Source organism: Trichinella spiralis (assembly GCF_000181795.1).
Source record: "Trichinella spiralis strain ISS 195 chromosome Unknown Scfld610, whole genome shotgun sequence".
In the NCBI taxonomy this organism is placed as follows: Eukaryota; Metazoa; Nematoda; class Enoplea; order Trichinellida; family Trichinellidae; genus Trichinella; species Trichinella spiralis.
The window spans coordinates 229,633-244,799 of NW_003527549.1; the positions used below are offsets into that span (position 1 = coordinate 229,633).

Genomic DNA, 15,167 nt, shown 5'->3' on the forward strand with positions numbered 1-15,167 from the left:
AAAAAGCAGCGTAATTAGGGGCTTAACAATGATTTCAAAATAGCGCCATGGGGCAAGGAAATGAACGTGATATTTTCAGTTTTGTAAGTTCTCTACTTTAAATAGCAAAAAGCTTTTGTTTTTGAAAAAGCCCGTTAAATATATTTTTGTTTCGGAAACCAGCAGCTGTAGGCGATGCACAAGCAGTTTTTCTAGAGGAAGATATTACGAATCTTTTGAATGAAAGCCCTATTACTTTCCCTAATAACATATATTCAAAAAATGTAACTACAACAGGAGCAACACCGATTGTTATTCATTACATTGCAAGGTACAGCTCCAAAACTGCTCAAGGTTTGGAAAAAATAACTCTAAAATTCTTTTCTCTTTGTAAAGTTAAAAGCATTTAGGGGATATCTACTCCAGATTAATTGCTCCAGCATTGCAGTCATCTGTTCGTGTTTGGACTGGGACCAGTAAACTGAACTCGTATTGCAGTGGTATGTATAAAATTGAAAACGTCGAAGGCCCAATACAAATCAAAAATCATGAATTAACAAAACAATATGATACATCAGTGTGGTCTGTTACTACAACTGGTGAAAAGAAGTTCTGCTTAAGCAATGTCGAACGTGAGGTAAGCATCCTGTGTGGTACATTTATATGCAGATGTACTTTGTGAATATATATTACAATACTTTATAAATGTGAAATAATTTCATAAATAGCGCATAAGAAAAGTTTTTTATTATTTTAATAAAAATTAATTTTAAAAAGCGAAATTAAAAACATTATTTGATTTATAATTGAAATTTACTCAAAATTAAAATTCTCAAAAATGCTTACATTTTAATTTTAATATTAGTTCCGTTTTATTTAAAAGCTTCTGCTGATCATTTGAAAAGTAAACAATTATTTAAAAACGTTTACACACACATATATACATTTTTTTTCAATTTTTATATAATCATAAGTTTATATAATATCAATTTTCAAGCATTGAATGCTTTTAGAGTGCTTCGTTTAAAGCAGGTGGTGTTATTTGCATTGCACAGTCGAATATTCAAGCGCTATTTTCTGCGTTAGCATCTGATAATGTCACAAAGAAGTGTGCATAAATATTCACAACTTACTGCAAAAATATGAACAGTTCATCTCGTAGGACTCACAGTCAAAAGAAAAGTCAATTTAACTAAAGTCAATCGTCAATTTATGTTCATTTTAAAATATTTTATTGAATGCTGTGAATTTCCTTACTTACATATGTAAAAAAAGTTCCAAATTAAATTTTTATAACATGATAAATATAATAATAAACATATATTATGAACTTTTAATTGTTATTGCGCTCATAAAATAGCCCCTTATTTGTTGTTGTTGTTGTTGGTTCTTAGCCCCGTTTTTTTCTTTAAAAATCTAATGAAATACTAAAACAGCTTTTGAAAGTATTATTATTCTTGTTGAAACCAAAAACAGTGCCAACTTTGATGCATCAAAAATGTATATATGAACTTTCTTACACTCACTGGTGAACATTAAAACAAAAATACACTGTCAGTGTTTTTTGTATTAACTGATGTCTCAATGTATAGGTTGTCCTGTAAAACCGATGTATAATTGAGCTTGAATTATAAAATTATTAAGCAGTGTTAGCAAATGCGAAAATTGATGATCTTGGGCACTCAGATTAGACTCTTTACTAGCACTGCATTGTGAGCAAACCTAAGAATTGGAAAATTCTAATCATTCTATATTTCTAAAATATGATTATGAGCTCCAACAATTAATTCTTCTTCTTGAAAAATAAATTTCTATATAGACATATAATGCAATGTCAATTTTTTTCTATAAGTTTTGATAATTCAAATTGAAATTCTTTATCAATGCAATCATTTATGATTATCAAAGTGAAATAGCAATGCAGCCATTAGTACTACTGCAAAATTAGTAATTTACTTCAATTGTTTGCTCTAACAAGCTCCTTCTGGTTGCATCACTTCAATAAAATTCATAAATACATTATTTAATGCTGATAAATGTTTTCTAAAATTCATGTAAATAAAAATGATATGTTTAAAAAAGAGTTATAATTTCGATAAAAATTTTTAAATTAATTTAAAATTAACGAATTATTCATTTTTTAATTTTAATAAAAAGAACGGTAATTCAACTGGAAATTTTTATAAAAAATGAATAAGATTTTCTCTGTTATTCTTTTAAATTTTTGTTTTACTATTATTATTATTACCAAAACGTTTTTTAAAAAACAACTGGCAAACAAAAGAAGGATGAAATCAACCATACGTCAATTAATTTTATAATCTACAAAATACATCTAATAACAATGAGATGATAAAAATAAGTGGGGGTTTATGTCGAACTCATTTGCTGCTTTTATTAATTCCTGATAAAAGTGAAAGATATATCATTATTTTCATTTACTTTTTATTTTGAAACTATTTTACATTTTATTCTCTTTATACATACGTAGCTACATATACATATAACACTGTTTACGAGAAATGAAAATAACATTTGTCATTCCTTATTCATTCTGTCACGATAATTATTAATATGTTTATTTTTTTGTTTCCTAAATTGATAAAATTTTTTTAATTAGATCATTAATTAGTGTGTAATTTTTATAACTTTTTCTTCAAAAGTATTTGAACATAAAGCAAAAATTTTAAAACAATTAATATAATTTTTTCATCGTTGACTTTCAACTTTTCCTTCATTTATTCATATTGATGTTTATATTGTTCAAATGATAATTATTTAATTTAGAAAATGTTCGTTTTAGGAACTAGCAAAACGAAAAGTATGGGGCTTTATAAGCCTAAAAGCATTTACATAATGCAGTTTTAATGGTAGAGTCTGGATAATGTAACATCAGTTTTACCGCTCTATCATTCAGTTTTTTTGAAAGCAACTCTGTTAAAAGACAGAAATTTACTCATATCAACTGATAGCACAAAGCTAGTAACAATAATGACATACGGACAAACAAAGAACAAGAGCACACAATTAAATAATGATTGAGTGAGGGCTGATTCAGAACATTATTATTATTTAGTACGTATTATTGAAAAGACCAGTATATAATAAATTATTTTCAGTTAAGATGGTAAATTTCTTGAATTGTAAGTAATGTTAAATTTTAATGTAGTTTATAGTTTAATTATTATTTTACCATTGGATTTTCGAACTATTTACTATGGTTTTCAAAAGTAACAGTACATTGTCATAAATAAAAATCAGGTGACTTTTTAAATGGCCAAGGATTGCAGTCATCCAGCGTCATCTAAAGACGTTGGATTTGATTACCATAATAAATTAAAGAGGTTGGTCTCTTGCATTTGTGAAAGTAGAATTTGTTAGTTTGTATTTCAGTTTATTACTTCTGTTTAATTGCAAAGTCATTTAATATTATGAAATATATATATGAAAAGAAATAAGAAATAATAAGAATAAAAGCAAGCAGTGTTCTTGAAATACACGCATCACAACAATGACAGCGTTATTCGATTATTTGCTATTATTGGTATTGTTCAGAAAAAGTTGATTTAATTATTAAAGCACTTAGAGCTTGAAAATTATGTTAATGTATACAAAAAAAATTTCCCGATTATCAAAGTTTGCTCTTTTTTATGAATTTTATGTAGTTCCATTTATTGCTAACTAGTTGCTTTCAGGAAATTATCATTTTATCACGCTTGGAAAGAATGGTAATGGAATTGTGGTTTGCAAACACAACAGATTTCAGAATTTCAAATCTAAAGAATGAGATTTGTAGTAAAAGATTTTTAACAGCCGTGTTTTGCTTGGCTTCGTTTGTTTATTTCATTTTGCAATAAGCTTTCATACTTTCAATTGTTCGTTGCTATTCATCATCATTACATTCATGTGAGTTCGAAAACTAATTTCTTACTACATTACACATGAAAAAAATAAAAAGTTTAATAAACAATTTTTATAATATTTTGAGAAATATTATTCCCATTAGCACCAGTATACGTCATCTGTTTATTTCTTGTGTGTTTGCGTTTCAGTAAGCAAAGCTGATTTTCCTTTTTACGAAGTAAACCTGATTTTACAATGACAGTTTTTCCATAAGTGAAATAAAAATGAGATCGACAAATCTAAGTCTGATGTTGCAGGTTGTATTCGAATTAATTAAAAATAAATGAAATCTTTTATCACGTCTAACTCGTGTCTTGACCTGTACTGCAGCAGATCTCATAAGCTAACAAATACTAACTGCATTAGATATCCTGCCATGCCAACCTCAGTAGCAAATACAGATTGCACTGTACAAGTGCTGTATTATGTGATTCAAATCAAAATTCGTGTTTTTATATATGTTTGTTGCTTAAACAAAAATTTGACCACATAATGGATGATGAAGAAAAAGAAGAGAATATAAATTCAATTTTTGTTCAGACAAACAAACAAATAAACTCTTGCATTCAAGTAAAAGTTTTATCAGTTCAGACAAGATGATTTCAATAATGCTGTATAAATGAAACTGTATTTATAATAATGTTCAACAAGAATATGACTAATTAACATAGTCTATATTCAAAAATTTAATAATGCAATTGAATTATTTTTAAAATTTAGCAAACATGACATGGGAAAATTTTTGGAATGCACTCAGAGCTTACTGAGTGAATGGACAGCCCTGGCATAATAAAACAGCAAAAATTTACATAATAATTCAGAAAAAAATTGATTATTTCATTAGGGGTTTTTAATCACATCTCCGCATTGCTTAGTTAATAAGAAAAAAAATTGGTTTTCATTTATCAACGACAAGATGCTTGCGTACAATCTCGGCATAGGTGATAAATTAATATAGCATTAAAAAATGGTTTTTAAAGAATTTCTTAAAAAATAAATCACTAGCAGACAGATATTATCGTAAACAATCTTAACGGAGAACTTTTAATTTTTGCTATGCACTGTTTACTATGTACATAGTAAAATGTAAGTTTACATTACGTTGCAAATTTTGCTTGAAAAATTAATTTAAAAAATGTATTTTATCATTTAAACTGCATAATAATTTCACGTCATTGTCTAGTCACTTCATTTTAATTAAAATATTTGATCATAATATAAAACAACAAATTTGATAGATAAAATCGGCAATGTAAAAAAATAAATCCACTGAAACAGGTGTTAGTGAGTGTTCCATCTTTCTTTATTTAAAATAATGCATCACAGGAAAACTTGTTGACAGCGTTTACCTGTGTATCAGAAGGCATGTATTTTAAGTCAATACTGTTGAGAATAAAATGATAAATTTTTATTTATTCTTTTTAGTGTAAGAGAATACGTTTTTCTGTTCACCTTCAATAAAATTATGAAAACATTTTTTGTACTTTTTCTTCTTGGGATTCACTTAGTTGTTGAAGCGCAGCTTGGTCAGTTTGTATGCAGGCGACATGATTATGTCCAAAATGCTGCTACTTACACTGACTGGTATAATACATCACACTTCTTTTTTAATTCACTTCATTTTTTATTTTGTGCTATTTGTTAAACATTTAATACTTCAACATTTATGACAGCTTTACTGGCTATAATTTGATGTAGTAATTTATATGCAGTAATGTAATAACTTTATGCTATTTTTATTATAACATGTTTGATTAAATAAAATTATAAAATTTCGTTTTATATTATCTATGATTCGTTACTATTTGATAAAAGAAAAGTATTTAGGTGGATCCAATATAAAGGTCCAGGTGGAATAGACAGTTATGTAATTACGGATGTAAATAATACAGATTGGCACTACGTACCAATTGATAACATCACATCTCCATTAATAGAGACATTAGATCAATATTTGACTTTGACAGATCCTAATAAAGCAGAAGTTGCTTTAGTGGCATACAACAGTTTTCCGCCTTATTTTAGAAGACCAGTTTCACAGAGCTTAAGCAGAGGTAACAGTTGACTTCGAAAATTAGATGCTGTAATTTCTTGTTAAGGCCTTGTTGCCTGGGGAGATCAAAGTGGATATGCATTTTGGATGGTTCACACAATTTCAAAGTTCCCAAATCTCCATCAAGCAAATTCTCCAGCAGTTTATGCATTTGCAGAAGCAAATGAAAAAGCAGCAATGATTATGTGCCTCAGCATAGAGTATCAGAATTCGATGTGGGGTAAATAAGCAGAACTAATTCACAATTGTTGTTATGACAAATACATTTTTACTTTTAGCGAAAGTTGCATACTATGAAGACGCAGTTGTGTTTTATTATCGATCGCCAAGAACTCCAGGGCCTACACAAAGTGCATTCAACGTCCCTGATATACAGACGTTGTTGGGCGATTCATATCCATCTTTGCCCTCCAGTTACTACAGCAGTTTAATGCAAACAGCAGGTGTACCTTCCAATCCAACAAACATATTTGTTGCAGCAAAATACGGATCTTTTCCTCAAGGTATGTTTCAGTTATTAGAAAAGTTTTGTTCTTTTTAATTTTTAAATTAATTTTAGACATGTATATGTCACTAGTTATACGAACTCTCAAACAGTCACTTCGCGTTTGGACTGGAAGGGGACCCCATGTTTTTGAAAGTTTATGCAACACAAATATCACAATTGAGAACGTCTATGGTGAAACGATAATAGGAAACTCTATATTTTCTGCTGAAGTTGATACAGCGAGATGGTCAATCTCGAAAGTCGGTGTGGGAAAATACTTTTGCTTGAGCAACTCCGGAAGAGAGGTACTTTTTCATGATAACAGTTAATCTTATAAAAGTTACTTTTCAATTTAAATGAATGTTAAAATAATTCAGTCGTTTTGAAACTCTTTTAGTTTAATTACAACATTTGATTTTATTTAAACTGGTTGAATTTTAAGTTTATCATTTTTCAGTTTTATTAATTTTTTTAATCATATAAATGTAGCCTTGTTGCAAAATTCCTCAAAACTTGAACTCAAAAATTACTAAACATTAATAGCTTAATTTTAATTTTATTTAAGCGTTATTTATCCAACTATCCATCAGGAGTCGTATGCATAGAAAATGAAGCCGTGCACAACATTTTTAGCAAATACGCAACAGATGAAATCACTCAAACATGTCCTTAAATGGAAATCTTTAACATATATTATTAGACAATTTGTACCTTTCATTAAATTGAACAAATAAAAAAATTATTTAAAAAATCATGTTTCTGTTGAATAAAGCGCAACTGAGCTGTAAAGCAGCGAATTAATGGAAGTCATTTCTGAGAATAACTTTCATTCATGGACTTTTTTTCACGCCTCATCATGTTTAATGAAATGTTTAAACTACTAAAAGATTTATTACTCATCTTAAAAAATTTTGTTGTAATGTTTCAGCATTTCAATTTTTATTTTAATTAAAATTTGGAAAAATTTGGAAATAAAATTTGGAGTAATTATAAAATATTGCAAAAAGTCAAAATAATCTCTAAAGGCATGGTGATTAATTAAAAACAAAATGCTTAATTATTCTATATTTGCTAGTATAATTGTCAGTTGCCAGTTAGTTAAATTTAATATATTCAATTTTAAAATGCTTCAAATGAAATCGTCAGAAGCTGTATGGAAAGCTAAATATTTTGGCACATTTTATGACTTTATGATAATATGTATCGTTTGTAATGCCTTTATAAGAGATTTATTTTTTTCTTTGGAAAACTGGACAAATTATTTCAATATGAATTTTGAATTTCCAATATGAATAATGAATTATTGCTTAAATTCAATGTTATGCTATATTATGACTTTTTTATAAGGTTTCGAAAAATTTAAATATAATTATGAATATTAAAATTTCAATATAATATAAAAAGTATTTTTATGATCATTTTTTGTAACTTTTGCTCATAAGATAATTATAACAGCATTGTCTTGTTTTAGTTTCATTTGTAAACATAGATTATCCTTTAAGTGAATTCTCAAAATTTAAATAAATTTACAAAGTGATCCATAATTATTCTTCACATTTTCCAGAAACAAATCTGATTTTCCATGCAGTTGGCAAATAAATTTTGCGTTATTTTCAAATATTAGAAGTCTGAAGTTTCCATAATTTGCTTCTCTATTAATTAAACAATCGTAATTTACCTTACATTCATGGATACAAGCAAAATTTAAAAATATTTTTTAACAATTAATGGAAGGCAAGAAATTTTCAAAAAATAAAATTAACAATATATTGAAGTAAAGATGTAATATTGCAATAATTGTAATATTATTAATAATAGAAATTACATATAAATTTAAACAAGTAAATTTAAACGTTTGAACTGCAAATAAAAATGAATTCAGCATTTTTTGACATCGAATATGAAATATTAATAGAAATTGTGTAAGAGAGAATTAAAAGACAAAGGTAGTAGAAATAATGTAAGAAGCAATTGCTAAAGGTAATGTACTAAAAAATTTTACTAAATGATTACATTCAAATTCAACTTGTGCAGATATTAAATTTTGAATATATTTAATTATGATTAGCTTATTCTTACCTTATTTCTTATCTCTTTATAAAGCTTATGTTTTATTTTATTTCATTCTATTATATCACAGTCTTAGTTGCGGAGACATATAAGTAAATATGCATGTGTTATATAAAAATAATATTAGACATAATAAAATAACAGGTTTTGCTGCAATCATTCTACAAAAAATGTCTGCTTGTTTATTCATAGACACATATGTTTACGCTTCAGTTACGATTTACTACGTATATAAATCATCTCGACTGAATTGCATACGTCAAAAATATTTTTATTTACTGCTCAACTTCTAATAATTTCTCAGCGCTAATGTACCGACAAATAACACTTTAGACTGCATTAAAGCAGATGGCGTGTAACACAACTGAAGCTGAATAAATATGATACAATAAGTTGAATGTTTTCGAGCAAAAAATATTATTTATATACTTTCTCAATATCTAAAAGCTCCATTTTTATAAAGAAAAAGGACTTCAGTTCACTGATGTTTATTCTGATTTTTACTTTAAGTTTTGTTACTTACGTAAATGCTGCCATAGGAAATTTTGAATGCTTGCAAGATAATGGTGGAGCCTCAAAGGGTGCTGACTGGTATAAATAATTTTTACCTGAAAGCAAATTCTTATCTTTGGCATGTCTTTTTTAAATGCAATAATGCGCATTGATTAAATTTGAAGTTTATTTCGTAAGATGACAGAGCATTTTCATTTTTCATAGGCATTTATTGACCATTCCATAATTTTTATTGCTTTGAGATCTACTAAAATGAATATTCAGTTTTTTATAAAATCTCATAAAAGTAATCTCTTCTAAACATTTTGGCAGAAATTTTGATTTTAAAAAATGTTCTTTTTACGCTTTACATTTAGGTGGATCCAGTACAAACTAGCAGAAGGACTTGACAGTTTTGTAATATCAGATACTGTAGCGCAGTGGGCTGCAGTTGCGGTCAATGCTGCTACATCGCCAACAGTCTACACATTTGATCAATATTTAGCTGCCAACGCTGCTGATAAAGTTGAAGCAGCAGTTTTAGCATATAACAGTCATCCTCCTTTTATAAGAAGAAGTTTAAAATCAAGCAGTAGTAAAGGTATTACATATAAGTTTACTTTTAATTTTGTATAATTTAGAATTTATGCATATCTTCGCTATTATGTATTTATTTATAGGATTTATTGCTTGGGGAGCTGAAGCTGGAAAGGCAATTTGGGTGGTTCATACAATGGATAAATTTGTAAACTTAGAATTGGTCGATTCTAAAACTTTGTTTAATTATGCTCCGCTTCAAGATAAAGCAGGAATGCTCATGTGTCTAACCTTTTCTTACAATCTTAATGAATGGGGTAAAATAATTTTCTGTTTTATGAATGAACTTTCATTTTTGTTGCTTTTTAGCAGAGGCACTGCTTTATGAAGATGCTGTGATTTACTTTTGGCAAATGCCACAAACACCAGGACTTACTCAAACTGCTTTTAAAGCACCAGCTATACAAACGTTACTTAATAAAGAAACTCCTCGATCACATTTTAGCAAGTATACAAAAACAATGACTACAGCTTCACAAACGGCTCCTGTAAAAATACATACAATATCAAAATTTGGAAACAGTTTTTCATTAGGTGTGCTAATATGCATGCTACAAAATGTTTTAAGTCAATATGTTTTCAGATATGTACATCAGTCTGATTCTGAAGATTCTTCATAAACCTATTCGGGTGTGGACTGGAAAAGGGGCAAATATTCAGCCTTCATTCTGCAAACCCCCATTATTAATCGAAAACGTCGTCGGCCCTATTAATATTGGAGATAAAGAGATCAATTTTCGTCAGGATACAGCACGCTGGTCAGTTGTTGATGATACTTTAAACCTGTTCTGCTTGAGCACAGTAGGCAGAGAGGTAATTATTCTTGAACAGATTATTCATTGATCATGTGTCAATTATTAATTCATTAAGTAACCATTACTTTTCTTTTATATACGCATTTATTATATGTTCTTTAAATTATGTGCATCATTTATTTATTTCTATTAATTTATATGCATATTTTCAGAAAGACAAAGTTGAAATTCCCAGTGGTGTAGTGTGTATAGAGCAGTCTACTGTGCACAGCTTATTCAAAACCTTCGCCGCTGACAATATTACTCAAATATGCAAACAGTGACTTTAAAGTAAAATTATATTGCAAAAAATGAAATATATTTTATTTGGAATTGCACAGCGATCAGAACTATTACAATGAAAAATCGTTTCAAAAAATAGAAAAGTAAATTATTTTACTGAATTCAAATACAATATGACCTTAAAATTTTAGCTTTTCTTCGTGTACAATTTCTTTACATTTCCATAAAAAACATTTTAAAGAACTGCAAGATGTAACTAAAGAATGCACTATGCTCAAATAATAAATAAAATGCTTCAAAATAAAAATATAAATAAGTTATTTAAGCATAAATGTATTACTTTAAGTAAAAATTAAATGCACTTGCGCATATATAAATAAGAAAACAGAAAATGCTGCCCCATGATCTGAAAAATACTAGCATTGAACTTATTAGCAGATGAACTGGAAAATAATTCAGAATGTTTGGTTTCCGCAATTTGGAATATTTCTTGCTGCACTGCTAGCTAAAAATTAATAAGTAGATATTAAGATTTCCTATTTAAAGTAAGTAATAAATTTAGAGTATGAGTATATTTTTGAATGCACCCAATGTAAGGTATAGGGCTATTCTGAACTCATCCGTATGTACTTTCCCCTAACTCCGCCCCCTTTTTGTGATCGGCTATTCTCTGATAGGTTGTAGTTTGGTTGATTGATAATTGGTTCATGACTTCTGTTATTTTATTAGCTAATCATTATGATAAGTGATTGAGTGAATAACTTTTGCCATTTGATTAGTTATGAAGCTTTGGTCAATGACTGGGTGATTGTTGTTTATCAACGTTTTTCCAAATATGGGTTCATTTCCATTAAATTACTTTATATAGACATAAATAATCATTTACCATTTTTAAGGAAAATGCTTTTAGTTATAATGTGGAACAGTGTATATTTGTTTTTAAACTTTGAAAATGATGCTTTTAAAAACCTTCTGCGTTTTACATTTCACTGATAACAAAAGATTATCTTATTGCTCATTCTTGTTCTTTTAAGTTTGCTTTTGCATCTTTATTTCTTCAAGTCTAGGCTGATGAGCATACTGTTTTGCACAGAAACTTTTGTGTCATTCGATGTAAGCGCTTCATAACTAAATATGTAATATACAAATTTCCACTTTACAGTAATGATCCAATCTGGACTACATTACAATATATACCAAGGGAAAATACGGAGAGTGCATTAATAACGTTAAATATGGAGAAAGTCTATTTTCAAATTTAGAGACATTGTGCCATGCTAACCAGCTAATCTTTATATTGAAATAATGATCTGCCTGCTATATTACAATAATAATGTGCAAATTTAAGCCATTGTTTGTATCTTTGTTCACAACCAGTATTTATCATTATGATTTGTGCGCTTGAGCGTGTAGCACTTCCCTTTGTGTATTAGCTTATGTTGATTCTTTGAGACACAAACTGAATTTCATTATTATTCTCATCGTTCGAAAATATATTTCAAATTTACGACACAGAAAATAGCACATACTGGTAATGACCACTGAGAAGTAAATAAAAGAAAAATAGAATTGACGGTCTTGTTCTTTAAAAATTAAATACAGACGGCTCATAACATTTGTAGGATGTGCGTTCCACCGGGACCGCGAATGTCCAGCTTCCGCGAATACTTGTTCATTCGATGTGAGGTGTGAGGCTGCTGGCGCGGAGATGGGACCAATAAGATTGTCTTATCCTGGTACCAGCAGTTATATCCCGCTTATTATCAAATTGACAGATATTGATAAACAAATTTAATACAAGTTACACAAAATGTATAATCACAGATATTTATTTTAAACAAAATTCCAGATTTTAATTTTTCAATTTAAATAAAACACGGAAAGAAAAACAATAACTCTTGTGAACAGGAGCGAAAGAAAGATTGAAAAGATTAAATTCCTTTGCAAACCAGAAATATTTTCAGAGAACAGACAGGCAAAATTAGAAAAGTATTTCGATGCCAACATTCAGCAACCACCACTCTCAGTTTTAGCTGAAAACTGCGCTGTTGACAATTTATCAATTTTACGTTTTCCCTTTATACTTGAATAGCCTTCAACTAGCCTTCATCAGAACAATATCTGTCAAACAGAAAAGAACCTTAGGCATAAATCTCATTTAATTGTTAGCTAAGAAGGTAATTTATATGACAAGTGAAGGCTGACATTTCTTTTGAACAGTATCTATGAACGCGGGCGGATAAATGTAAAGCACTTTGGAAGCGGCAGAAAGCAATTAACGGTCTACTCCCCGAGTTTACTTCAAAGGCATGCTGCTCGACATTTGATTGGCCTTAAATTTCATTGGTTTTCATGCCGGCTAAATTTCATTAATTGCTGTTGCGATGCTTGTTCAAATTCGTTATCTGGATTCAGTGTCCACTTCCAGGAATGATATGATGTAGAAAAATTGATAATCTGTCTCAAAAATCTGGAATGTGGCACCAACAGTTTTAATTTATCCACAAATGACAAACCAAAGCTGACATCAAAGAATGCAATGTCCACCGCCCTGTGCATTGAAGAAGGTTCAACAGCTTTCTGCCTATTGCCATTTATTGCTTACTTTCTGTTGGCATCATCAAAGTGCTTTACTTTTATTTTGCCGCGTTCATAAATACTGTTCAAAGGAATGTCAACCAAAGCTGCTTTCACTCGTCATATAAATTAACTTTTACCTAGCAATTATTTAAGATTTATGCATTAGATGCTTTTCAGTTTGTCACAAATTTGTTCTGATGCAGTAGCTAAAGGCGATTTTAATACAATGGCAAAATCAACAACTGACAAATTGCCCACGGCTGCATTGGCTCATTCATATTTAGCTGGAACTGGCATTGGCGATTTTTGAATGTTAACATCAAAATATGTTTCAAATTTCAGGCTGACTGTTCTCTGAAAATCTTTCTGCTAGCAATCAAAGAATTTTACTTTGAAACTTCACAATATTTTGTTCTCTTTAACTTGTGTTATTTACTGTTTCCTTTCCTACGTTTTATTTAAATAAAAAATTAAAAATCTGCAGATTATTTACAAATAAAAAAACAAATTTATTTATAAATTTAGTGTAAATTGTCAACTTTGTTTTTTAAAATCTGAATTAAACCAACTAGTGCAGGGATAGCCAAACTTTTTTTATCATCGACCCCCTATGGTACTCCTTGATGCCTCATCGACCCCCTATGGATTCCTTGGTGTCTCATCGACCCCCAAGCTCATAAAACAAGTATTATTAATAATAAATTTCTTTATTATAATGTATCACCCTTTTATTTATTTTTGATTAATCAAAAATTTTAATCCGTCATAATTTTTAATCAAATTTATTCTTTACCCTTTTCACAATTACTGATTCTCCATCAGATTTATTTTACTTTTACGTTTAATTATCCTTTTGTCCATTTGTATATGTGTTCCTATAATGGCAGTATTCATGTAAATTCAAAGTAGTTGATAATTTTTTATTTATCTCCTTGGCATCGTTAATGTGAAGGATGTGTTTGATGAGCAGCAGCAAGGGCATTGATATTTGGCTGGAAATTAGTGAGTTTCAGGCGCACGTCTCCACGCATTTCCAGGTTCAGTCTGTTCCTTTGCTTTGATAAAATCGCCTTTACCAATTCATCTGATGTGACGAAAGACGCGAAAATATCTGACAAAGGCCTATGCAACACATTTATCAAACTCTTAGAACAAAGCCGCATTTTGTCTAACTGGCAAAAACAAGCGTTAAACGACCAGTAAGAAAGGTGGTGAAAATTTAGCCTCAAGTCGAAAATACTCTTAGCATCGCGCAAAATTAATTTCTGGTAGTGTCTGTTGATAGTTCAGAAAAGTATAAATTATTGTTACAAAATAGTTGTCGACGAAATAAATTACTCAGATGGGATTTCAAAGTTCATATTCGATCCAGGAGTTCATTGACCCCCATTGGACCCCTAAGTCTTTATCGACCCCTTAGAGAGTCCCATCGACCCCAAGGGGTCGATATCGACCACTTTGGCTACCCCTGAACTAGAGAGTTGTTGGTGATCATTTAAGTTGTCATTACTTTTCAATTCCATTTGCAACTTTTCAACTTGTAATTCAATGATTCAATGATAATTAATGTTCAACATTCAGGATCAAAAGCAGCTAGCTCTTAGGGTTTATTGTTGTTGTTGCATATTCAAATTATTTTATATAACAAGTGAACGTCGAACAAAATTTTTCATACAAACAACAGATCTCATCGGCATGTAAAAAAAGCATAAATGAATGTTTCAAAAGAAAGAAACTTGGTAAAGATTAAAGTAAAATTCTTGAAAAGATTTGAATAAAAACCACTTCCATACTAAAATCAGAAAATTAATCAGATGCTAACAATTTAGCAGTTGTCACTCATTGGTTTAGCTGGAAAGCTGCAACTGTGGACAATTTGTCAATTGTTCATTTTCCCTTTGCATTAAAATCGCCTTTACCAACATCTGTGATGTGATGGGAAACGCGAACAATATTTGACAAAGGCATA

The 15,167-nt window shown here is 29.4% G+C and overlaps 2 protein-coding genes across 2 annotated transcripts; both read left to right on the forward strand.

Moving 5' to 3' along the window:
• The first annotated feature begins 3,252 nt into the window (after positions 1 to 3,252).
• On the forward strand, positions 3,253 to 7,095 carry Tsp_09862 (deoxyribonuclease II superfamily). The gene is made up of 10 exons (XM_003370600.1): positions 3,253 to 3,323; positions 4,249 to 4,330; positions 5,209 to 5,249; positions 5,308 to 5,466; positions 5,710 to 5,744; positions 5,775 to 5,936; positions 5,982 to 6,155; positions 6,214 to 6,438; positions 6,495 to 6,727; positions 6,988 to 7,095. Exons 1-10 carry the CDS (start codon positions 3,253 to 3,255, stop codon positions 7,093 to 7,095), a joined length of 1,290 nt encoding a protein of 429 aa, XP_003370648.1.
• A 2,240-nt stretch (positions 7,096 to 9,335) lies between these two features.
• Tsp_09863 (deoxyribonuclease II superfamily) lies at positions 9,336 to 10,659 on the forward strand. Its single transcript, XM_003370601.1, has 5 exons — positions 9,336 to 9,585; positions 9,665 to 9,838; positions 9,891 to 10,115; positions 10,165 to 10,394; positions 10,549 to 10,659. The coding sequence occupies exons 1-5, from the start codon at positions 9,336 to 9,338 to the stop codon at positions 10,657 to 10,659; spliced, it is 990 nt and encodes a 329-aa protein (XP_003370649.1).
• Positions 10,660 to 15,167: the final 4,508 nt, after the last annotated feature.